This window comes from Protopterus annectens, chromosome 11.part0 (genome assembly GCF_019279795.1).
Source record: "Protopterus annectens isolate FY-2018-M chromosome 11.part0, PAN1.0, whole genome shotgun sequence".
Taxonomy (NCBI): Eukaryota; Metazoa; Chordata; order Ceratodontiformes; family Protopteridae; genus Protopterus; species Protopterus annectens.
This window is the reverse complement of record NC_056745.1, coordinates 1,561,538,020-1,561,565,110: the sequence shown is the minus strand read 5'-3', so window position 1 is coordinate 1,561,565,110 and position 27,091 is coordinate 1,561,538,020. Positions and strand designations below refer to the sequence as shown.

At 42.9% G+C, this 27,091-nt stretch overlaps 1 protein-coding gene across 1 annotated transcript in view; it reads right to left on the bottom strand.

Moving 5' to 3' along the window:
* STRIP2 (striatin interacting protein 2) overlaps nt 1-27,091 on the bottom strand; it is a 1,652,725-nt gene that overhangs the window by 216,065 nt on the left and 1,409,569 nt on the right. Inside the window, exons 16-17 of the mRNA XM_044088838.1 lie at nt 19,405-19,531; nt 7,176-7,276 (exon numbers count right to left, since the gene is read on the bottom strand). Of these exons, the coding sequence (XP_043944773.1) occupies nt 7,176-7,276; nt 19,405-19,531 (228 nt within the window). The remainder of the gene's footprint in view (nt 1-7,175; nt 7,277-19,404; nt 19,532-27,091) is intronic.

Sequence of the window (27,091 nt, the reverse complement as noted above, 5' to 3'; positions counted from 1 at the left end):
CCAGGAATTTTCTGATTCAAAAAAGAGGCTTAGGGATTTCCTTCTCCTACCTCAGCATAGGCCTTTGGCTATTCCTCCTGTACCAGACATTGTTGATGATGCTTTCTCTGAATCCAGTTTGGCCCCTGATTCTCTGCCTCCTGCTCCCAGTAAACCTGACAGATACTACAGGGTCCCTGAGTCCCACAAGTTCCTTTTCAAAAATCCTACTGCAGATCCAGAGACTATTTCACAGGGGACAAGGGCATTAAGGCTTCTACTGCTAAAAATTCTACCCCTTCTAATAGAGACTCCAGGGCACTGGATAGATGGGGTAAAAAGATTTATACTTCAGGTGGTAGTGCTGCGGTGGCATTGTCACCTCACAGTAAGACGTTGTCCTGTTCGATTCTCAGTTAGAGCTTCTTCTGTGTGGAGACATGCGTGAATGGGCGTACCTTCGTTGAAGGTTGTGCATCAGGGCCGGCAACTCGGCACGTAAAAATTTACTGCCAATCATTAGCGGACCGGAGTTCCGCTGTGGCGACCCCTAACCGGGAAAAGCCGAAAGACAAAACAATAAGAAATCCAAACTTCAATATAAACAGCAGAGATAGTGAAAAAAGAGTTATGTACTTACCATAACTTGGCATCTGTGTTATCGTATGTCACTATTCATCACTCTTGGGTCCTAGGATCCAACATCGGATTTGAGCTGGCAACTTTACAGACAGCTTCTAGGTTTGAGCTCATCCCACTCCCATGATCCCTTGCTGCCCTCTAACCCCTCAGATCGAGTTTGCCCTAGAGCTAGAAAACAGCGAAGGAAGACAACCACCAGATAGGACAGCTCCACTTCCTCTAGGTCCCACAGGACGGGGGAAGGAGGGAGGTATAGTGATAAACAGTGACATAGGAGAACACAGATGCCAAGTTATGGTAAGTATATAACTCTGATGTTATCCATGTCACTATTCCTCACTCTTGGGTCAGAATCCCCAGCTACCTTGAATCCTGGGTAGCCTCATGAAAGGACATGCCGAAGAACTGTGGAGCCAAAGGAAGCCCTGTTCCTGGAGACAACGTCAAGCTTATAATGACTGACAAAAGTGTAAGGAGACCAGGTAGCTGCCACACAAATTTCATCTACAGAATAACAGGCCAGATAGGCAGCTGACGTAGCCATAGACCTAGTTGAAAGAGCTCTGATTGGACCTTGTAAAGATAGACCTTTAGACAAACAGACCAAGGAAATACACTTCAAAATCCAGTGAGATATAGTAACCTTAGAAACCACTCAACCCTGTCTGTTAAGAGAAAATGCTACAGTTGATCAAATTTGCAGAAACTCTTGGTTCTATCCAAGTAGAACCACAACTGTATGAATGTCAAGCATGTGTAGCAGATATTCCCCTTTATTAGAAAAGGTAGACAAGAAAACCAGCAATTGAATTGACTGATTCAAATTCACTTCCGTAGCTATCTTGGGCATGAAGGAAGGACTGGTCCAGAGAGCCACTCTGTCTTTATGAAACAACATGTAAGGTGGTTTGATAGAAACAACCTGCAACTCTAAAACTCTTCTTGCCAAAGTTATGGTCACCAGAAAGGTGGTCTTCCATGACAAAAATTTTATATCACATGTAGCAGCAGGCTCAAAGGGTCTCCGTGTAAGAGACTGCAGTAGAAAAGAAAGATCCCAAGGCTGGGAAGGATCCTTGACAGGAGGTTGGAGCAGGAAGACACCCTTCAAAAATGCCTTGCAAAGGTGAGAGGAAAAAGTAGGTTCCTCGCAAGCATGAAAATTAGAGACAGCCACAAATTGTACTTTGACAGTAGAGAAGCTTGCACTTTCTTGAAAAAGCGAAGACAAGAACAGTAAGACATCTGGGATGGGAGCTGAGAAGGGGTCCAGATTTCACTGCTTGGCCCAAATAGAAAACCTTTTCCACTTACTTTCATATACCTTTCTGGTGGATGCCTTCTGAGTGGCCAGAATAATGTTCCTGACGGGTGATGCAAGCTTGGACTGATTCAAGATTACAGAAAGAGGACAAACCATATCATCAGATAAAGAGTCTGAAGGTTGGGGGTTGGAAGCTGGGAGGGATGGGAAATCAGATCCAGAAGAGGATCTAGTACCCAAGGGGGGTACTTCAGGTGACACCATAGGAGAGGAACCACACCCGCCGTGGCCAAAAGGGGGCGATGAGGATCAAGGTGACCATGAAGCATCGAGCTTTCTGAAGAACTCTTGGAATGAGAGGTATAGAAGGGTAGGCATAAAGGAGACCCGGAGGCCAAGAGTTTCCCTGGAAAGCAAACAGATCACAGCTCAGCTGACCCCAGTGAAGGAAATCTTTTTCACCACTGAAGGACCACTCATGAGGACTCAGGATGGCCCTGCTGAGTCTGTCCGCCAACACGTTGGACTCACCGGGAATGTGCATTGCAAGGAGAAAGCTCCCCGAGGTCATCGCCCATTCCCACACCCTCATGGCCTCAGAACAAAGTGGATAATAGTGTGTGACCCTTGCTTATTGATGTACCACACAACTGCCATGTTGTCCGAGTGAAGTAAAATGGTACACAGAGGAAGGCAGTCCTGAAAAGCTTGCAACATGAGAAGGACTGCTCTCATCTTCAGTACATTATGTGCAGTTTGGTCTCAGCAGAGGACCATTACCTTGGACAGTCATTCCCTGGTAATGCCCCCTATACCAACAGGGAAGCATCCGAGGTCACAGTGGCACTGGGGGAAGGAAGAGAGAATGGCCTGTTTGCTAGGAGGTCAGGAGGCTGAATCCACCAAAGAAGATGACACCTGCACACTGGAGTGAGCTGGATAGATGCAGTCATCGGATGAGACAGAGAAGACCACTGAACCACTACAGTCTACTGATAAACCCTCATGTAGAATCTGGATAATGGCACCAGGTAGATATCTGCTGCCATGGACCCTAAGGCCCTGAGAATATGGTGAGCCTGAGCGCGAGTCAGATCTAGCACAGACTGGACATGAGTTCTGATTAGATGTACGTAACAGAGAGGAAGTGCTGCAATCTCAGACACAGTGCCAGCTGGATCCAGAAGAACTCCAAATTTTGGAATGGAATCAGATTCAATTTTAGCAGATGCACTGTGATCCCTAACTGGTCGAACAGATGGAGCACATACTGAGTGGCTGTGGCCAGTTGATGCTTGGTGGGAACCATGAGGAGCCAATCGTTGATGTAAGGAAACACCTGGAATCCATATAATCTCAGGTGAGCTGCAAACACTGCCATGCACTTGGTGAACACCCAGGGGCTTTGGTGAGACCAAAGGGCAGGATCCTGAAATGAAAATGATTGGCCCCTATGCAAAAGTGGAGATGTCTCCTGAAGCTCCTATCTATTTGTATATGATATTACACATCCTGGAGATCCACTGAGCACATCTAATCATCCTTTTGCAGAAGGGGCACGATGGACTGGATAATGACTTAGACTTCTTGACAGAGAGATTCAACAGGCCGAGGTCCAGAACTGGAAACAGGTCCCCTGTCTTCTTTGGCACCAAAATGAAGTGAGAGTAAGTTCTGGATTCTCGTTATCCTGGGGGTATCTCTTGGATGGCTCTTTTCTGAAGATGTTTGAGTACTTCTTGTTGAGGTAACTCCCTCTGATGGGGTGGTGCACAGGGGAGGAATTTCCTGATTGGAGGGGGTGACTGAGAAAACGGAATAAAATAACCTTGGAAATAAAGTTTAGCATCCAGCGATCTCTTGTAATACTTGCCTAGGCTAAAGGGTGCAGTGATAAACAACCCCCACCTGCCTCCAGGGCAGGACAGCCAGGCAGTGCTTCAGGAGCACTGAGCAGGCTTCTCAGAGAAAGGTTCTCTGCAGCCCTGGTTTTGCAGACCCCCTCTGCCCCTTTGGCAGTGAGTGTCCTCCATTGAACCCTCTCACTCAACCTCTAGAACAGGGCTTTTCCTGGGCGCCCTGAAGGTAGGACTGCGACTTCCAAAACAACAGTTTTCAAGTCCTTCATTGTGTCTTGGAGAAGGAGCATTAAGGGGTAGAAAACTTGATTCCTACAGCTGACAAAGTCTTGCCTTCCTGCTCATTTTGGGTGAGTGTCTCTTTGACTGATGGACCAAAGAGAGTAAATCCATCAAAGAACACGTTAGTAAAGGATGCCTTAATAGACTCTGCAAATCAGCAAAGGTGCAGCCAGGCATGGCGCCGAAAAGCGATGCCTGTGCTGGCCACTTGGGAGGTGCCTTCCGTAGCATTGGAAATCAGCCTCATTGAGGAATTGGCAAGGGGAAGTGAGAGTAGATAGCTTGTGGGACACCTTACTGAATTCCCTGGCAGGCAACAACTTGGAAAGGGAAGTGGTAAGTTCCATGACAAAGTCCCTCTTGAGTCGGGTGAAATGTACCAAGTAGTTAAGCGCCTGCAGACCAAAGTTAGCTGAGGCGAAAACCCACTTTCCATCTCTGTCGATTGCCTGGGACTCTTGATTGGGGGGATGAACAGATGTACTTTGCTCCGCCAGTTCTTTCTTGGTGGCAGTGGTACCAGATAAGCATCGACTGGAACTCTCTTTGACCAGAACTGTTTGTCGGAGGGGGCATGGGGTTAAAAAATTTGTCAACATGATTCGGTACTCACTCCACAGTATATGGCTCCTTCCTGGAGATAAGGTCAATGAGTTTGTCAGTGGTGGGGGAACCCAAGAGGTAGATGGTCCCATCCCAAAAGCCTTCAGGAACATGGACTCCTCTGAGGATGAGGGCAGGGAAGACCATCCACCCTTAAGCTTGAGGATTTCTAATATGTCCCTAAAGGAGACATCCTTGTGTAGAGACCTGGGGGACCCGTCCCCTTCATCGAGGTCCATATCCTCAGTAAGAGACTCCATAGGGGAGTCTAGTTGCCTCCTCTTGTATGATAACGTCTGAGGCACCTCCTCTGGTGGGCTAGGAGAGGATTCAGAAGAGAGAAGAACCCCAAGGGGGGGGGGGGTGACTCCCACCTGAAGGCTAGTTCAGGAGGGCTGACCGGGAACAGGATGAGAAGAGTCTGCTCCAGGGGGCTGGGATGGTCCCTAGAAAGCTGGGGAGGAAACTCTACTGGAGGCAAAACTCCTCTCTACAACCCAGAAGGTTGAAGGGCTGGACAATGCCCCATCTGCACTCCTGGCAGGTAAGCCCACCTGGGAAATAGGGACCCAAGCATGCCAGCACCTCCCGGCTTCTGGATATTACGAACCCTGAGCTGTCAAGGGCTAAAGTCCCGAGGGGAAGGGACCGGTCCAAATAAACAGGTCTGGAGCCCCCACTCAAGGACTCCATGGTGACAGGTTGGAGTCAGGACTCCATCTGCCAAGGGGAGGCCAAGCATAGGCAGTCAGGGACTCTGATGGGGTAGAAGCAGAATGGCCGCTAGGGAACCTTGTCTCCTCCCCGATGTGTCCCAGGACCTAAAAATCTGAAACAATCTGAACCAGATGAGGAGAAGCCAGCAAAGGGGTCACAGATAGACTCCTGGCCAGATGAACAGGGGCTGCAAGGAGCCCCCAACTCAATCTGAACCTTGAGAAAGGACCTCATCATCCTGTCCATAGCTGTGGGGAGCAAGCTTCTGGAGGACCTGGAAGATGTGGAGGACCTAGCTGGGGATGGATGTCTGGACCCCAAGGACCTCCTATGCCTATCCGGAGATTGGCTCCTGTGCCTGGAAGCAGAATGGGACTGCCCCAAGCTAGACCCAGACTGGGAGTCCTCTATAGCAATTCTGGGATCCAACACTAATCCCAGATCCAACCGCCTTGGATCCAAGGACAAATGGGGATCTGAATGCATGGATCCCACATGGCTTGGATCCAAAGAAGCCAGATCCGTTGTTGGCCCAGATCTGGCTGGATCTGAAGGCCTCAATCCAGAGGCCTTGGATCCAGGAGTAGATTCCCATGACCTCGGATCTGAAAGCCTCGCAGCAGAAGCCCTGGATCCAGAGGGGGAAATGTGGGACATAGGATCAGAGGAAGTTGGATCTGATGGAACCAAGGCTGTGGACGGATCCGAGGAGCTGGGATCCAACAGCCTGGCTTTTGCTGAAGAAGAAGAGAAGAAGAAGACCTGGGGAGAGAGGGGGCCTTCCTCTTATGGTCAGAGGATTCAGAATTGACTGGGCCAGTGGACCCCATTGGGCCATACAAAAGCTTGTTCCAAACTCAACCAGGGTTCTGGGGTTGAATGTGGTAGAAATGTTGATTTCAACCTCCAGGTGGTTAGTACCCAGACAACAGAGCCACTCTTTATGTGAATTGGACATGGACAGCTTCCGACCACACGAGGAGCACCTTTTAAAACCAACCAGCTTGTCTGACATGGTGACACAACAAGCAACTACCAAAGCCTAAGGGACATGCTAAAAATGTTAACCAGGAAAAAGCTAAGGCCAAAGCCTGAAAAGGACCAATAATAACAGCCAGAAACACTAAAAAAGCTCTAACTCTAAAGGGAATAGGCTAAAACTAAAAAGGGCACCAAAATCCAATGATCACAACCAGCAACAAATGCCAAACACAGAAAACTGGGGGAGAGGGGCTATAACTAACCACAAGACCAGAAAGCTATAACAAAACTACCTAACTACTACAGGGAGAGAAAATTAAGAGAAAGAAAACAAATTTATGTACTTATCCCCCTGGAGACTCGAGCCAGAGAGAGAGAGGGAGACAAGTCTGATGCCAAGTGTGGTAAATGAGATCTGAGGGGTTAGAGGGCAGCAAGGGATCATGGGAGTGGGAGGAGCTTGAGCCTAGAAGCTGCCTTTAAAGTTGCCAGCTCAGATCCGATGTCAGATCCTAGGACCCAAGAGTGAGGAATAGTGACATGGATAACATCAGATATAGTGTTCATATCTGTAAATTTAAGATCATAACATTTAACTGCTGTGCTCAAAAAGATACTACAAAAGGGACGGTCTGGTTCTAAGATAAAAAGCATCGTGTGTCAGCTACAGATATCAATTCTGGTCATACACTAGAAGGAATGTCCACAGTTCTTAAGCTGAAAGATGATTCAGACCCTCAGTGAGCTTGGCTAATTTGTTAGGCAAAATGAGCTATCAAAAAGAAATGCTTGAGTCTTAGAGAAAATTTCAGATGAAAAATAGTCATACAACAGCTTAACTGACTTACCTGTTTTTGGCACTGATATATGACATGATATTCTGATTGAAGAATTTCAGGATTAGAGGTATACAGTTGGCAAATACCAAATGCTGGGATAGATATTCAAACTGAAAAAAAGAGAAAAAATACACTAATGTCCAGCTGCAGTTAGCAGTACGTATGTACGTATGTATGTTTCCATCCTCCATTAAAAGTGAAAAAAGATCTAATTCAACAGTTACAAAAGTAGGAAAAAAAGGAATGCAAGTGCTTTATTCTGACCCAGAATGTGTGTCTCCTGTTGTACTCAAACACTTTCACTGGAACCCTCTCATATTCAAAGATTCAATCATAGTTTAATTCCACACTTATTAGCACACACAAGTGACAAAATTAAAGTGCAAAGATATATACAAAGATGCAGCATACCTTGCAACAGTTCAAATGCTAACATTTAATGCAGACCTAAATGTAATCTCACTGATAACATCTCCATCCATAACTAATCACAGGAATCAATTAAAGGAAAACTCCAGCTTCTACAGTTTAACTCAATCCTTAGGTTGCTTCCCTCCCTACAATATGATTACAGTATTGTGTAGGTACCAGAAACCTGCATGTACTTTTTAAAACTTTCATTTCCTTGCCTTGGAATCAAAAGAAGGGAAACCCAACTACTTTTTTTAAAGCTTAACTTCTCACATACTTTGCAGAGGAATTTGTCTCTGCCTGAGTGACATACCATAGACCTAGATAAATCTGTAGTTTACCCTGTCAGGTACTGCTGTCAATCTTAGACGGACAATTAATCCTGCTAATGTCAGGAGGTCAGCAGCTGCTTTAACAAAAAAAAAAAAAAAAGCTGTGGAACTGTTTTCCACTGTTTTTATTGCAGAGAGGAGGAGAAGTAAACACTCCCCTTTCACAGCAAAACAAAGCAATTAGATCATTTAGGGGTTTAAAGGCAGTTGTCACCTCTTCTGACAAATTTAGATAAGCAGCATCATAGTACTGAAACGCTAACCTTCAAATATTGGTTATTTGTTCATAGGTTCATACTAGGCTATCTGCCCTAGGGCATTTATAAGCCTAGCCAGAGTGTGTTTGGCTTTCGCCACCCTTTTTAAATTAATTTTGTTATGCCCTTTTTCGAGGTTAGTATACTGTGCCTCTGTCTAACAGTGACAAGAAGTGATACCAGGGGTAAACCTATGATCTCCCATCCACTCATCAAGATTCCTCTTGAAGAGAGTCAATGAGGGACTCTGCCTAACCTGGACTGGGATTTTATTCCAGAGTGAAGGGAGCCTCTGGGTTATGAATCTGTCCCTCCAGCATGTCCTATTTATTTCAGTGCTGAGGTTCAAGTCTCTCGAGCGCATAGCTCGATGGGATTTGGATTTTCTGAGGTGCAGCATGTCCATTAATTCCGGGTTGGACATGGCTTTATACGTCAGGCACAGATCGCCTCTGAGCAGGCGGTATGCCACTGAGTAGAGCTGGAGTTTCTTTAACCGGGCAGCATATGGCATCTGTTTGAGCCCTATGATCCTCTTGGTGAGGTATTTTTGGGGTCTTTCCAGTTGCTGCAGGTGTCTGGTAAGGTACATCCCGAAAGGGGCATTGTACTCAATTATGGGTCTGATGAGGGATGAGTAAAGAGGTATGATGACCTCCCCTGATCTAGATGTGAATCCCTTCATGATTAGGTGGGCTATATAAAATGTTTTTCTAACCACTTTGGCCACGTGGTTGTCAAATGAGAGATTGCTATCAACTTGGGTCCCCAGGTCCCTAATTACTTCTTCTGTACTTAATGGATTACCACCTATGTGGTAATTTGTGGGCACTTTGTTTTGCCAAAGGGATGACTATACACTTTTTGGCATTTAGCTTGAGGCCATGGCTCTGGCACCAGTTGTCTGTTTCTATGAGGCCCTTTTGGAGGATGCTTGTGTCGGCTGGAGAGTCGATTATGGCACCCAGTTAGCAGTCATCTGCGAACTTAGTCAGCCACAGTCCTTCCATGTTGGCCTGTACCTCCAAGAAATATATACCGAACAAGAGAGGTCCCAGGACTGAGCCTTGTGGGACGCCACTTGTAACTGGTTTGGAGTCTGACATGGCTCCAGCAATTCTAACCATGTGGGTTCTGTCCTTGAGCCAGTTTGCAACCCATCTAGTAACATAGGGGTTTATATTTAAGCTGGTGAGCTTATCTATAATGCCCGAGTGGGGTATTGTATTGAAGGCTTTTGCGAGGCCCAGGTAGGCTGTGTGGACCACCTTCCCCTCGTCAATGGCCTTGGTGACTGTTTCAAAGAAATCAACCAGATTTAAGAGGCAGGATCTGCCCTTAACAAAGCCGAACTGGGTAGGATCCAGTGTCTGTAGGTCCCCAATATCTTTATTTATGAGGTCCATGATGCTCCTTTCCATAGCTTTGCAGACTAAGCTAGTCAGGCTTATGGGGCGATAGTTTCCAGGATCCGTTGAGGCACCACCTTTGTGGAGAGGGACCACTGTTGCTGTACGCCACTCTTTGGGTACATATCCTGTAGTAAGGCTAAGATTGAACAGTAGTTTTATGTTTGGGTTTAGTTCTTCTTGGAGTTCATGTAGGACGCAGCCCGGTACACCGTCTGGTCCCACTGATGCTGTGTTTTTTGCTTTGGAGAGGGCAGCTCTTACCTGAGCATCTGAAATGTCAGGGGGGCAGCACTCTGCTGGGATAAATATTTGCCCTTTTGGTGGGGAGGGGAGAAGTTTGCGCTGAACCTGTCAGCTAGGATGTTGGCAATGTCTGTGGGTTCGGTGTATTTTTTGTCATTTTGGACTAATTCTGAGCATATCTGGGAATTCCCACCCAGGTTCCTAACATAACTAAAGAAAGCCTTGTGATTATCCTTAGTGTCCTGTGCAGTTTTTCTCTCGAAGCTGGCCTTAGACGATTTTATGAGTGCCCGTAGTTTTTTGCTAATACTGATCCGAGATGCCTTCCCTTTTTGGGATTTTGCTCTATCATGTAGTAGCTTCCTCCTTCTATTGTATAGTTTGTTTATGGCTGGGGTCCACCAGACAGGACGTCTGCCTTTGGAGGACTGGGTCTTGGTTTTATTTGGGATTGCATGATCCATGCATTCCTGAAGGTGTTCATAGAATGCGTTTATAAAGGATTCTGCGGTCTGGGCTGTATTTTCCACAGGCCCGGGGGCTTTGAAGGATTCCACTTCAGTTTTGAGGAGTGTGAAATTTGCTTTAGAGAAGTTTTTCACTGTGGTTTTCAGGGCAGGGGGGTGGAGTCGGGATGTGAATATCCAGTGAGATTAGTTTATGGTCTGATCTTACCAGTGAGGGATACACTTCTGGTCTGGAGCATAAAGTCCCCATGTTGGTGATGATCAGGTCCAGCATGTTTTCTCCTCTTGTGGGAGTGGTAAGAAGTTGTTCCATAGCATTTGAGTTTATAAATTCTAGGAACCTTTGGGCTAGGGTGTTGGAGCTAGAGTAATGCTCCCAGTCTATGTTTGGGTAGTTGAAGTCACCCAATATAATGGTGTTTGGAGAGACCTTCATATTTTCCAGTGTTCTCAGGAAGGCCGAGTGGGGTTCCTGGGTTTGGGAGGGTGGTCTGTAGCAGGCTATAAACTGGAAGGCAGTTTTACCCACTGTTAGTTGCACATGGATAGTCTCTGATGCTTCGTGCTGTGCCAACAACCTGGAGGTGTGGGTATCTTTGACGAATATTGATACTCCCCCTCCCTTTGTGGTAGGGTCCAAATTTTGGGGCCGAAAAGCATGATATGAGGTATAACCTGGTAGTGCTGGGGTGCTCTCTGGAGCCTTGAACCAGGTTTCTGTTACTGCACAGATATCGATTTTCTCCATGCTAAGGAGAGTTTCGAGTGCGTGCATCTTGAGGTTTAGACTTCTGGCATTGAGTAGCATTACTCTTAGTTTCTATATTAAGATTAGTTTATATATTAAGATAACTTAAATGTAGTATCAAAGATATGTGTAACATTTAAAGAAAATTCAGAAAATATTTTTTCCTGTAAAGTATCAACACATTCACCATTTCCAAGCCCCCCCCCCCCCCACACACACACACATAGGAGACAGAACTACAGAGAGACAGGTGGCAACCCTATCAACTAGGTGCACTGATACTGCTTATAAAAATGTATCTTGTGTTTTTTGTGACATCCTTCCAGAAGGATACACAGATCCATGGTAATTGACTTCCACTGAGTTTGAGTCAGTCTTTACAGTGGTAGAATGCATGAGCATTTTCCAGTCCACAAAGGAATGTGTCCATTGATGGCAGTCATAATATACAGCTGAATATATTTTAACATTTGTTTCCTATGTGTACTTCCATTAAAACATTAAGAAATGGAAATCAGAAGTACTTTAACTGTGTTTAAATGCACAAGTCTGACGTGTGAGGTATTTTTGGGGTCTTTCCAGTTGCTGCAGGTGTCTGGTAAGGTACATCCCGAAAGGGATGTGTGTGTGTGTGTGTGTGTGTGTGTGTGTGTGTGTGTATGTCTGTGTATGTGTCTTCGTGTACATATAATTATAAGAATGGTTGCTGGCAATCATGCTTCAGTCTATCACTGTTTGTTTTTCAGTATCAAGTGTAGGATAACTGCGAGAATTAGATTTTAAAGGAAAAGTCCACCTTAGAACTCAAAATACATGTTTTTTTTTTCATTGTAGAGGTAAGCAAAGACTTACAGGGCGGCCACGATGGTGCAGTGGCTAGCATTGTCACCTCACAGCAAGAGGTTCTCTGGTTCAATCCTCAGCTGGGTGCCTTCTGTGTGGAGTCTGCATGTCCTCCCTGTGGTTGCGTGGGTTTCCTCCGGGTGCTCCGGTTTCCTCCCACATCCCAAAGACATGCTGTAGGTGGATTGGACACTCTAAATTGGCCCTAGGTGTGAGTGAGTGCATGTGTGTGCCTTCCGTGGAAGGTTGAGCGCTGGGCTGGCAACTCAACACCGTAAAACTCCACTGCCAATCATGAGCGGACAAGTGATCTGCTGTGGTGACCCCTAACTGGGAAAAGCCGAAAGAAGAAGAAGAAGGTAAGCAAAGACTTATCAAACTAGGAGGCTTTGCCTCTGTGGCACAGAGAGATAGAGTCCTGACTGCAGTCCTAGTAATTCAGGTTTCACCAGTGAGTCTAAGTGCTAGAGGAACCAATCAGGGGAATGTCAGAGAGGCCAAGACCTGTTCAAACATCCCTGGGGAAGGAGGCAGAGAGAGAGAGAGAGAGAGAGACAGGGAGAGGTTTGGTAAACTGCATGGCTGCTACCTGGTGGAAGTTGTTTGGTAGAAGAGCAAGAAAAAGAATCAGTGTTTTGCCTGCCAGTCAGACTACGGTGCTGTAGCTGAGCTTGATATTTGTGTGGAGCCATATCCACCACTGGGTCAGTACTGCAAGGTCCACTTGGTAAGTGTACCTACTGACTACTAACAGGGGGAACTAAAAAGCATGTGACAAAATAACCCTTAACCTTGCAGGATGATGGTCATAAACAGTAGCTGTCACCTCCACCTCCTGGAGGCCTTAACAGGCTAGGAGATGGGTGGAATAAGTGGGCCAACAGAGGATGGAGGTTTGATGGTCTTGGAGAAAGATGATAAAAATACTCAGAACAAAACAAATTAATGTTCTATACATCAAAGGGATGAAGCCCTGGCTATATATTTGGTGTCACGTATTCAACTAGTGAATTCAACTGAGGTAGGAGGCAGCTGGAGGGATTGTCAGTGAGGATCCAAGGTCAGCTAGCCCACTCAAGGTGGGAAGGACATTGTTCATCCTGCTGCATGGCTGTCACCTTGTGGAAGGCACAACAAGTGGCAGAAAGAGATCAAGGATAGAGAATATAACCCTGCAATTTAACACAGTGTTTGTGCGGAAACAATTTATTTTTCAGTATAACCAGAGACATGTTTGAATTTTAAAAGGACTGGAGTCATTCTAATCACTAGCATTTTTCATCTTACCAAAGTCATCATTACTCATCAGACTTACTAACTGAGAACTAGATAAGCTTTTGTTGTTTTGACAATACTTTAAGAAAAGATTCAAATATGCCAACCTGTTCAACTTCATAAATGTTTATTGGCCTAATGTGGATGCATCAGATATCATTAAGGGGTTACAATTTACGGGAATTCTGAGATTGCCTCCAAGCATAAATGCCATATTGAAGTAGTACAGATTTTACCACAAATGCAATATACCACTGAATGTCAGGGCATAAGGAGCCATATAAAAGTCAGAACGGTTCATGCAAAGTCTTTAGGATGCAACTCCATTGCTGGATGTATTAAAGCAGCAATGTTGGTGAAGGATAATAGGATCATAGGAGATTACGAGGAAATTGACCCAGCCATCATTTTAAACCTATCCATTTCATCCCAATGTAATACCATAGACATGCTAGTCAATACCCAAAATTGCATTTAGTGATGAATGCCTATGTCCAAGAGGGTTAAGTGAACTATCCCCAGTAAGATTTACTGTGCCCCATCCACTCGTCCAGGTTCCTCTTGAGCAGTGTCATAGAGGTGCTCTGTTTCACGTGAATTGGTAGCCTGTCCCAAAGATGCAGCAGTCAATGGGAGATAAATCTGTCCTTCCAGTATGTCCTATTTAAGTTGCAGGCCATATTTAGGTCCCTGGAATGGGTAGCCCTACTCCCGTTTGATTTATGGATATGCATTAAGTTCATTAGGTTTGGATCTTGGACTACTCTGTAGGCCAGACACAAGTCTCCCCTAAGACGTCTATACAATACTGAGTATAGTGACAGGGACTTTAGTTGGTCTGTGTAGGGCACATGCTGGAGCCTCTTGATCATCTTTGTTAGAAACCTCTGAGGTCTCTCTAATTGCTGCAGGCATTTAGTACAGTACATGCCGAACAGGGCATTATACTCAATTATGTACATACTGGTTGTGTACTCAACCTCCTGTGGTCACCTGGACCACTTCTAATCTTTTTTTTAAGCTTTTACTCTTCTCACTGCCTGCTGACCATCAGATCCCTCTAGGTCAAGTAGCTCATTTGTTCCCCATTCACCAGTGACAACAGCCAACCAACAAGGGGAATAATTTAGGCAGCCATAAGGGTTTTTCTTATTTTAACCCTAACCCCATAGTGCACACCCACTAACAACCTCCTGTCTTTGGCATGCAACAGGCAACAGCACGAGCATGTCACTCACTTCTGCAAATGATGTAACATTTCAAGACTGCCATGCTCCCTAGTAGCGTATGCTTCAGGGTTGCCTGTGATCTCTGCTTAGGGATTTAACTATGGATCTGTGTGCCCCAGGCATGTACCCCCATATCTTTCCTCATTAAGGAGGCCAGCTGACAATGCTCCATCAGCCCTACCTTCTCCATATCACCTCCATTGGGAGCCTGAGTTGTTAATTGAACTTGGACCCGGATCATAGTCAGGGCTTTATCCCTCTGTGCCAATTGAGATGGCTGTCTATTTTAATTTACCTTGCCCTGGCGCCTTGGTATACACATTCAATGACTGAATCCACATTGTTTGATCACTTACACCTGTCAGGACTCAGACAATGGAAGAAGTCAGAGGGGTTGGTCTATTTCGGCGATGCTCCCTTTTTCTCATCCAAGATTCTAACATGGCCAAGCAGTTTTAAAGAAACTATCAAGCATTTTTTAAGAACGGTAGTTTACTGATCTACACCAACTACTTAACCAAAACAACAAAAATGCACAGGATAGCACATTTACTACATCAACTTCATTACAGAACCTTGAAAACAAAGTATTAGCAAAGTACTGCTTATCCCAAGACTAAGCACGGACTACTTCTTTTAGCACTGAACTCAGCTTACAAAACTCATTGCTTACAAACAATCTAGAACATAATACGATGGTTCATTCATTTAGCATTACATAATGAACATCACCGCACTACTCAGAAAAATGCCAACTGCATCAGTGTTGCAGAAGAAATATGTTCCTTTTACATTGTTTCACTTTCAAATTAATTGAATGTAGTTTATACCTGTCTCCAATAAGCCATCAAAAGAAAACATCTGCATATGACCTCAGACACTCCTCTGACTACATTTCAAAAAGGGTATCAGTGAAAAGATTTCCCTGAAACTTATTCCTGTCAATTGGGACAATCTCCATGTAGCAAATCAGCAGTGAGACTGACTACAAGAGATTCAGGAAAAGATATTAGTTAACAAAAATCTATGGCAAACACTGCCACAGGGATACATGCTAATGTTCGCATCCACTAATTTCAGGGGTACTTATTCAATCATGCTTACATTTTAGTCCTGTGATGTTTACTCTACAACTCAAATTCTTTGCACTCTGTCACTTTCCCCTCTCCTCTGCTATCTCACCCTCCTTTCCCCCTTGGTTTAACCTTCCTTCCACTACTTATTTCTCTTGCCAGACCCCCTTTCCCTAAATTCTCACATCTTTTTTATCAGTGTTTCTCCTACCTTCCATATACTGTCTCCTTCCTACCTCTACTCTTTATGACAATTAACTGTTCCTGTTTCTACATTTAGTTTTTTTATGCTTCAGTGTCCAGGTGTTCACCTCCTTTGCTATGTAAATGATGTTCTTGCATATAAAAAAGCTTGCTTCTTTTAGCTAGATTTAACTGTATGTACTAACATGTTTCTTTTAGATTCCCAATTTGTAATGATTGCTTTTGAGCCTGAATTACTACAAATTCTCAGAAAAGTAGCTTGCTCATCTGATATCTTGCATGGTTCCCCAAACAGCTGCCCCACAACTCAAATGTGAGGAAAATAAAAAAGCTCCTCTACTTTGAAAACAAGCAGCTTGCTACAGTTAAACCACCACGCACGGATGGCTTCAGCTGTAAATGCAAATGCAGTATCAACATTAATTTATGAAGTGGTCATTTCTACATAAAGATTTACCCTACACCAGTTATGGCCTTTCTATATACTGAAGTGCCTCGCAGTACATCCCTATGTCTTGCAATCTATGATATTAGGCCTTACTTTGAGTTAACAGTCTTCACTTTGAATTTAATACTGTGTTACTTTAAAAAATTCATGTAAGTCCACTTCGTTATTTAATCAAGCATACTATAAATACACTTTTAATTTACTTACAGTACTATTTTGTATGTTAGTCTATTACCAGGGTCATTGCAGAAAAAGGTACTCAAACCAATCCACTTACAGTGTTAACAAATTCAAATAAATTAGATTAAAAAAATGCCTATTAAAAAGATAAAATAAAACAGTGAAAACAATAAATATAAAATATATGATAATAAAAGTATACATAAATACAAACAAATAATAAAGACAAATAAAGCTCCTGTCAAAAAACATAATTAAGAGGCAATTAAAATAAGTCTTGAGACTAGTCAATGAAATAAACATCAAATGTCAACCCAAAAAGAAGAGATCTCTGAAAGCAGACCAAAGTGGGACAACACTACCGCCAAGGGAGTAGTAGATTCCATAGGTATTGGGCTCAATAGGCAAAACAGTAGTAACCATACACTTCCAGAGATGTGATGAAACACTAACCCCTGGGAGGCAGAATGCAATGCTAAGGGTGGGCAATATGGTACTATAAACTTAGTCAAGTTCACAGGACTGAGGTTGTGTATGGATATTTGTTTACATTTTTTTTTTTTTTTTTTGGCTCTGGGGTACATAAACCAACACCAAGACTTTAAAAATAATGCAATAACAGACTGGAAGCCAGTGCAAACACTGTAGCACAGGTGTAATACTCTGGCAATGGGACACATCAATAAGCAGCCGGACCATAGACATTAGTACTCACTGCAGACAGGCAATCTCAGTATCAGGAAAGACCTAGTAAAGTGCATTACAGCAGTCAAAACAGGAGATAAGAGTATGAACAACTACCAAGAGATTCTCTTGAAGTAAAAGGTGATTGATCTGCAAAATGTTTTGAAGGTGGTCACTTTTGTGCGGTAGACAAATAAGCCCTGACTTCGACTCAGATGGCTCGGGTTTGATTAACAGTTCCATGATCGGCCCCAGCATACTGGATTACAGTTGGGGGGGGGGGTTGCAAGGGAAGACAGCTGGTAGACTCAGCATGGACAGGCACTGAGGTGACAGGCCGGTAACTATGAAGGATGAGGAAGCAGAAAAATTTGCAAAACATGTTCTGGAGATCAAGCAACATAATTTAATCATAACAGACAACTGGTATCTAAATGCCAGTTGTTTTTCCAGAATCATGCCTACGTCACACACCTTTGTCATAAACTTAAGTCTGCTGCCAGTATAAAAGATGAAAGGTGGAAGTGGTAAAGCAGAGGAATCTCTCAAGGTAGCATTAACTGCAGTGGTGTCAGTTTTGCAATTGTTGAGTTTCAAATGATTAATAACTAGTCACTGGTGAATGGCATCCGAACTGTGACGAGGAATACAAACTAACCATTTTGTCTTGAGGAAAGGAGAACTAGAGCCAGATGTCATCAGCATAGTAGTGATGTGGTTTGATGAAATCTTCTGATGGAAGTATAAACAATGAAAAGCAGAGGTCCTCTGACTGAGCCCTGTGACCCACAGCATTCCACAGGATATGTGTCATAAGAATTTGATCCCAAGACTACTATCTAGGTACAACCAAATAAGTGAGAGGCAAACCCTTCAATGGCCTTACAAGATACACCACACTTAGTTTCTAAGGCCTCAGTCAGAATGCTGTGATTAACAGTGTCAGATGTAACAGACAGAATCAGCAGGAACATGCCGTGATTAACAGTGTCAGATGTAACAGACAGAACCAGCAGGAACAGGACAAAGCAACAATGCTGTGGTTTGCCTATTAGCAAGTAATTCACTATTTTGATGACAGTGACCTCAGTCCTATGTTAAGTATAACGACCAGACTGACATAGGTCTATGAACCCATTAGTCATAAGGTACGAATCAGTTATGCACAACCTTCTTGATGACCTTTACCCATGAAAGGAAGAATCAAGTGAGGCAAACGTTTTTAGGCCAATGGAAGCCAGGGGTGTTTTTTTGAGGACTTGGATAACAAGAAACTCTTTCAAAGCAGTTAAAAAAAAAATCCCAGACTTCAAGGAGGACTCCAGTATCAAAAAAATAATTGGGCTTGGAAGACTGACTATAGAAATACTTAGGCTATTTTATCTGCTATCTTATCAATTTCATATGCTACACTCTATTCTTTATAAACCCTCCTTCTGTCCATCTCTATCTTCCTTAGTCTCCATCTACATCCCATCCCGGACCCTCCGTACTTCTAACCAACAATTACTTGATATTTACCATCCAAAAAGGTCAGTAGGCAAGCTACTCTACAAACACTTCCTTGCCCATGCTTGGACCAAACTTCTCCTTGACTTACGTTCAATCTCCCACACCTCACACTTTAAAAATGAACTAAAAACTTATTTTCTCAATTCCAGAACTTGCCCTTGCCATGATCCTACCTAGTCTTCCTTCCCTTTATGTACCCTCAAAAGGACCATACTTAGTACCTCATTACACCTCTCTCTCCAATGTGTCTACTATGTATTTGCATAATTTTTATACAAACAAAATTTTTTTATTGTTGACCTATTGAACTATATCAATGTAAAATTGTTACTTAGTTTCTTTTTAATGCAACTTTAACTTTATACATGTAACCCAACATATGTGAATCTTTTTGCTATAACTGCTATTATATCAATATTGTTTAAAATTGTACTTGTTTAAAATGTACTACTGGAGCTTTTCTCCTCGGGTCTCCACTGAAAATGGGCCACAAGCCCAGTTGGACAAACCCAGTTAACAAATGTCAATAAATAAATAAATAAATAAAAGGTTCCAAACCAACAACTGATACAGTGCTTAAGTGAAATTACAGTCAAGAGGGCATCATAATCATGAATACAGAACACTAAAAGAACAAGCCCTCATAGAAACATGTGAATAACCTGATGACCTATTAGGGAATGAGACAAGTTGGTCAGCAAAATGTGCTCACCAGCTGAAAAAGCATGGGTGGTCAAAGCATGAGTGGTCAATTAACCTCTCTCCTTGAGATTTTTCTGGACAAAGAAATAACCTTTGCACATGACAGCTCAGGCTGGTACAAGACACAATGCTTACCCAGATAATGATTTTGTTGGAAAAGAATAGCAAGAGGTTAACACATGTCTTACTTGACAGATAAGGTCTAGCTCATCTCTTACCTGATAGATGTGATTAAGTTTGAAATGTTTCAAAAGTAAGAGCAGCAGGGCTGAGATGGCCTTCACGATGATCTCTTTGTGTCTGTTCACATCTATGCCCAACTTCATGCTCTGCAGCACAGTGATTCTGGCTTATAGAAAGACAAAGGAAAAAAATCCTGTGAAGAATGTGTACAGTAAAGGTAACTATACCTTTAACAATGAAAAATAGAACTTACGCACTTACTGCAACACTGGATCCTTCTTATCTCTAGTCCATCCACTTTATTTGATGGGATTTAGACCACTTCATGGTTCCAATCTGGCAATTCTTTTTTAAGTGTTCAACCCTTTCTTGCTCCCACAATGCACCTCTCCTCCCTGCCTCAGACTGAGTATGCTGCTAAATTAGAAGTGTAAGGATGTGGGGGGTATGAGAGCAAGTCCTAAAGAAGAGGATGGGCTTTAGTATAGGTCTGCTGCGTCCGACTAGACAAGAAAATTTACAGTTAGAATGGGGGAAGAATGACAGGTTGTCAAAGTGGATGGACTAGGGATGAAAAGAATCTAGTGTTACAGGAAGTACATCATTTCTACATCCTATCTGTCTGCTTAAATTAATGTGACAGAATACCAAGCTACCTAATTTTCCAGGTGAAATCATGACAGGATGACCTTAAGGAAGGTAGCTTCAAAGGAGAATTTAGACCTGGAGATAATGTTCAATTTGTGAAATTTAGAAAAGCCATGTAATACAGACAAAGTTGCTGCACCACAACTATCATCCTCAGAATTTTTGAAGAACGGAGTGGAAACTGACACCAACCTAGTTGAGTGAGCCTTAGGCTTATCTGGTAAGGGCTTCTTTTTCAAGTTGTAAGCAAAGGTTAAACATTATGAAAGCCATCTGAACAGAGTTAATTTGGATATCTTGCACCTTTGTCTGGAAAAGGCAAAATATAAAGAGCTGCAAATCTTTTTTCATAGATTTTGCATAGTGAAAGTAGAACCACAGCTGTTTGGAACATCAAATACATGAAGAAGGAATTCTACTTTTTGGAATAGTTTGCATAAAAATGGAAAATGAATAGGTTGGTTGAGACTGGACACCAAAGCAACTTTTGGAATGAAGGATGCAGCCCATTCAAGTGAAACTGTTTTTGTGGAAAAGTAAATAAGGAGGTAAGGAAGAAAGTGCATGAATTATTGAAATTCTTCTTGTTGAAGTGACTGTTGGTAGACACAAAATTTTCCAAGAGAGAAATTTAATTTCTGCTGAGGATGCTGGTTCAAAAAGTGCATGACTTAAGATTTCCAATATTGAAGTTAAGGTCCCACGATGGGGTTTGGGTCCTTGATATTCACTTGATGAAAACTTTGCATTGTTTTTCCACTGCAAGGGAGGAAGTTGGAATCGCTGTGTGAAAGTTGGAGATAACCACTAATTGCACCTTAATGGAGTAAATGCAGCAATAAAGAGGAAAGAAATTGAAGCACAGTGGGAATGGTGTCTGAGGAAAGGGTTCAGTCCTTGATTACAGGTCTAAGTGGAGATACTTTGTAGATGTTGCGAGTAGATTCTTTCTGAGAAGCTGACAGAATCAGGACTACTCTTTGGGAAAGACAGGATACAAAGCAATCATTCGAACTGGAGAAACTATGCAGCCAGCATGAGGGAGTGGAAGGCTGGGTAAGGCTCACTGAATGGGTGAAATAAAAGATCCAGATGTTGCTTCTTTAGATGAGGCCACAGAAAGGGCAACAACACTTGCCTGAATCAAAATGTTGGAATGAGGATAACCATAGGTTTGTTCAAGGAAACTTTCTGCACAAACTTAGTGATCAGATGAAGAAGGGAAAAGTCAGTAGATGACATCCATCGTTTTCAACAGAGCCAAACAACACAAACTCCTAATGCCAGGGTCACAGTCTTAAACTGAGTTAAAAAAACTGTGCAGCTATTCTTACTATGATGCAAGAGCAGTCCTCACACGATAAATTATCCCCCCCCCCCATCGTGGCCATCTGTGATTTAATAGAGATGTCTGGGTGACCACTGACAGCCACAGTGTCCATCAGAGACAAACCCTGTGGAGGGATTAGGGAAAAATAGCTGACGCATTTGTTAATGAATAGAGAAGCTCTGTCACAGCCACTCTTATCAAAGGAGGAGTCAATGGGGGGATGCTGGGATTTTCGGAACCAGAGTGATTTGGAACTCTTTGGAGTCTTAGTAGGATCATTGAGAGAAGATAAATTTAAACTGCAAGGTTAGACAGCATCTTGCAGGTTCATAAGTTCACAGCTAAGTACTAGGTAGCCGCTCTTATGGGCCATTTTAACCCTAGCCAATTTCCCTTTATGTGCTCAAACTAACTTCATTTGGTTATAGACTGGCCTTACCCATCCCATGGTCAATAATTATATATCACTGCTAATAATAATAATTGGGATCATACCATAGATAATTTGAGGGGACACGCATACGATAAAGCATTTAGATGCTGCTTCTGTCCATTAATAGTACAGGGAGCAGTGTTGGGGTAAATTTTCTGTTCCTCATCCATAGAGCTAAGTTGCACTAGAATATGGATGGGGATGAACTTTGTTTTATGTGGATGGGAAGTCTGTTCCAGAGTAGTGGTATCAGATTATGAATATCAGAATCAGGTATGAAGCAGACCATGCCTTCCTGTTCATGCTTCAGAAGCTTCTCTTTGACTTTTGGTCTAAACAGTGTGGCTCTGTTGTAAGAGACACTGATGAAAGATGCCTTAAAGTTGTCTGGAAAATCACAGAATCAAAGCCAGACATGGCAGCTCATTGTTATGCTTGATCCTGCTGCTCTCACCACTCCATCAGCTGCATTGTGCAACAGTTTCATGGAGAGACTGGAAATAGCGTCATGGCCACCTGATATTCATCCTGTTTTCTAGACTCTGACTGGAGTCCTCGAAGAGTCCAATGCTTGTCTGGCTAAGTCTCTTTTGAAGCAGGTCATATGAGTAAGACAATTCAACACTCTCAGAGCAAATATGCCTAAGGCATAAGCAAGCTTCTCCATTCTGTCTATGGACCAAATTTCTTTGTTGGGAGGACAGACAGCTCCCTCTTGGTGGAGTCCACCAGAAGGCCCTTAACTCAGGACTGCTTGTCTTTAATGGGGTGGAGAATTTTATCCCATTTTTGAGAATAACTTCATTAACATCAGGTTTCTGACATGCCCTTACCACTACCAGGTCTACGATATGGTCAGCGGTGAATACCATCCAGGAGGTAAAGGGGACAGACCTGAAGGCATCAGACATTACCTCCTTACCTGATGAATCAGAGGACCAAGATCCCATCTAGTTTATCATTTCAAGTGTCTTATCAAATCTGACATCTTCTGGAGGGAATTGTGGACAACCTTCCTCTTCATACAAACTGGTGGAGATGTAAGATCCTCCAAGGGGAAGTTGATGTGTCTCCTTTTGTATGTTTGTATTTTGGGAGGATCCAAAATGAGGAATCATCTGAATTCCCAGAAGACTCTGCATGAGCATCCTCATAAAGCTGAATAAAAACCACGTCTACTTTGCCCCTGAGAAGGATGACAAGAGGGCTGAGGGACAGACTGATGGGCGCCAGGGGTGGAGCCAGTATCAAGGAAACACCTAACGTCTTCCTTGATGTGGAAGCAACCATCTTGTCTATAACATCAAAAGTTGACCCTGTGCTCAACAGAGATGAAAAGCTCTGATTTGGAGCAATACTGGTTTCCACTAAAGTGGGCATCAATGGCACTAAAAACAGAAGCACTAACATGGCTCACCCGGCAGCACCTACACTTAGATCAGAGCAGACAATGTGAACACAGACGACTCTGACACCAAGAATGGCCACAAGCAAACTGGAGCTGAAGACTGTGCCACAGATTTGGCATTGAGGGCCTGGTGCTGAGACTCCACTGACTCTCAAGGTGTCTTTGTTGAGTGAGTCAAAAGACCTGAGGTCAGTGCAGAGGTGTCCAAACCAAGCAGTGCAAGACAATGACTCAGAGACCACTGCTACCAAAACTTGGACTGGGAAAAGAGCTGGAGAAGGAAATATGGAGACAACCAATCCACCGTAGATACAGGGTGGAAGGGATGACACTCATTTCAATCTGTGCCTTCAAGAAGGCCCTCATCATCTTGTCCAGATTAAGTTCTGAAGCATCTTGATAGAACCTGGTAGACCTAAGAGATGACATTAAAGGAAGGTAGAAAGAGAGGACTCTAGAGAGCTCCCTCTCTGATGAGTGGCAGCTGGTGAGTTTCTTATCAGACTTACCTGGTAATAGAATAGTCTCTGTGTGGGAGGGGTCAGGCACCAGAAAGATGGGTCAAACAGATGATGGTACTGAATGTGGGAGTTTTCAGTACCGATGAAACACTGGAGTCCTCAAACATTTTTTATTTCCTCTCTTTTTTCTTTTTGTCTTTCTGTCTCATCCTTATCTCTGTTCTTGTCTTTTTCCTAATCTTTGATTTTTGTCTTGTTCTGAAAGATGAAGCAAGCATTTTAAGATCAACTTACTTCTATTTTCCTCGAAGCAATGCGGGCCTATGCCTTTACAAGTATCACAGGCCACCATGAGGTGCTACGGCCCTAGACACATCATGCAAGAAAGAGTTGTGAGTTTCCTGGGCCAGAATCTCGTGGCCACATCGTTCATAATTTTTGAAGCCCTCGCCCATCAAAATACAGTAATAACAACAACAATAACAATAATTACAAGTGCAACAGCTAGAAAAGCAAATAAAGAATACAGAAATAAAAATGGAATTATATACTAGATCCCCGAAAAAGTACAAAGGTTGAAGAAACTCAACAGGGGCAACAATGCCTCACCTGGCTGTCACTGAGCAGAAGTAGTTCACAAGAACTCCAGATAAAGTTAACTGTTTTGTTCTACATGAGAGAAAGAGAACTAATAGCAAGGTAAAAATGTGGAAAAAGAGTTAAAGGTTAGTTAGGAAGCTATGAAATTCTGACATAAAGCAGCACTTATGAGTGCTGTTGGATCATGATCTGCATCTGCTGTGTAACAAACAAGATTTGAGGCAGAGCAGGTAACAGATGCAGCGTAGCTGCAAAGAAGGAACTTTAACTTCTGTGCCTGAAGAAGGTTGCTGGATCATAGGTTAGTACTAAGCTAACTGCCCTTGCGAGCCATTTTAAGCCTAGCCAATTATCCCTTGTGAGACTCAAACCCTGCACCTTGTGTATGAAAGGCAAACACCTTAACCATTAGGCTACCCTCCCATCCCTGATCAACTCATCAGTTCCATGAAGTGGCCTAAACCCCATCAGGTAAAGTTAAACTCTACAAGCATTAGTATTTTAAAGGTTTCTCTATCCCTATATGTGTATACTTACCTCTGACAGTATGTAAAATCAAATTTTCCATCAAGAGCCAAAGAATTCCACAAAAATAAGGTTGACAATTTAATATAATTTATTTATTTATTATTTATTTATTTATTTGTAGTTTGTTTACCAGGATAGTCCATTGGGCCGCTGGGACCTGTTTTCAATGGAGTCCTAGGGAGAAAAGCTCCAGAAATAAAAATACAAATAGATAATGAAAGAAAGTACAAATACAAATACAATGAAAGGAAACCAAATACATGAAATAAATTTCAGATAAGACAGTTATACATAGTTTTATATATATATATATATATATATACATATATATATATATATATATATATATATATAGTTATACAATGTATATAGTTATACAATGTATATAGTACATTTCAGATAGGACATTTTCAGATAAAACAATTCAGATAAGACAGGTACATATTAATTTGGTCAGTTAATGGTATGTCACATTGCTAATTTTCACCAAATTAAATTATTTATAATATAATCATTTAAGTTGAGATCCTAAACAGTATGTTACCCAGGAGAGGAAAACTATAAAAAACATACTTCAGTGACAAAATAATTTTCAGACTAAGCTTTAAAACCTAAAGGGTGCTAGCAAAGGTAGTCTGCTATACCACTAGATCTTCATAACGATCTAATTCTACAATACTGCAACATTTTCACAGCAACAGATGGCAATGTGTACAGAAATGTTTTTCTGGCTGTGTTAACAATGAAGCCATGGCCTATACTACCAACATATCATGCCCACATACTGACACTAATCGAGGAGTGGCCATGAAGGAAAGAATGGTTTCCTAATTTCCCTGCCTGCCAAAGGACAGATGAGAAAGTACAGTTGTGTACACTTACCATAAATGTAGCTGTTCGAGTGTATTCACTGTTGCAGTCATTACATTGGGTAATCTGCTGGCAGGTTGCCCTCAGTCAAACTGATTAACAAAGTCTCGGGTCCTGTGTCAGTTGCTGTCCCTTCTTCCATGATGTTAGGTCGTCAGGGGTACAAAACATGCAGCCGACACCATTTTCATCTGTTTTTCTTGTCCCAGATGGGGAGCAAAAAATATATATCTATATATGCATGTAATTTAGAATACAAAAAATATACCTCCAAATGAAAGCAAATACAACAAAAAGGCGTTTGAGCACAGTAAAAGAAAAAAAGAGGTATAAAAAGAGAAAAGTAGGATGCTGGCGGGTGGGTAACCAGGACTGCAACAGTGAATACACTCGAACATCTACATTTATGGTACGTGTACACAACTGTACTATGTTCTTCGTGTTTCACTGTTGCAGTCATTACATTTGGGTAAAATCCCAAAGCTATGGTTGGGAGGATGGAATTATCCAGCATTAGGAGCAGCTATAAGGCCCTGCAAGACAGCAGTGGCAAAGCCTGCTCTGGATTTAGAGAAGAGAGGTAAATGGTAATGCTTGGTGAACGTATGAACTGAGCTCCAGGTAGCAGCTTCTAGAATGTCTCTGGTAGGAACCCCTCTGAGAAAGGCTGCAGAAGTAGATGCAGCCCTGGTGGAATGGGATCTGATCCCCTTGGGAACACGTTTACCATGATGCACGTAGCAGAAACAAATACAATGGCTTATCCATTTTGAAATATTCTGCTTTGAAATAGCCTTTCGCTCTTCCCCTGCAGCAAATGCCACCAGTAGTTGCTCAGATTTTCTTAGAGATTTTTTCCTGTTTAAGTAGAATCTTAGTTATGTGTGTACATCCAAAGAATGCAGAATCCGCTCTCCCTTGTTCTGTGGATTTGGGGAAAAAGTTGGCAGATGAATGGTCTGATTAAGAGCCACACTAGATAACACTTTAGGCATAAAGGATGGACTGGTCCTGAGCGACACCCTGTCCGGGTAGAAAATAATAAAAGGCTCCACTGCCATGAGAGCCTGTAGTTCTGAGATTCTTCTAGCTGAAGTGACTGCTACAAGAAAAGCTGTCTTCCAAGAGAGAAATGTTATGTCTGCAGTAGCAGCTGGCTCAAAAGGAGGTAGGGTGAGCTTTTCCAACACAAAATTGAGGTCCCATGCCTGAGTTGGTGCTTTCCTGGGAGGTCTTAAATTTTTGGCCCCTCTGAGATACTGCTTTAGCAGGGGATGAGAAAAGAGGGGAGGCTCTGTGTTGTAATGAGCTGAAATGGCAGAGGCATGGATTTTTATGGAAGAGAAAGATAGGCCCTTGTGAAGCATCTCAGTTAAATATTGCAGAATCTGAGGAATATTGGGCATTGCTGTGCTTATTCCTTATCAGGCACAGAATCTTTTCC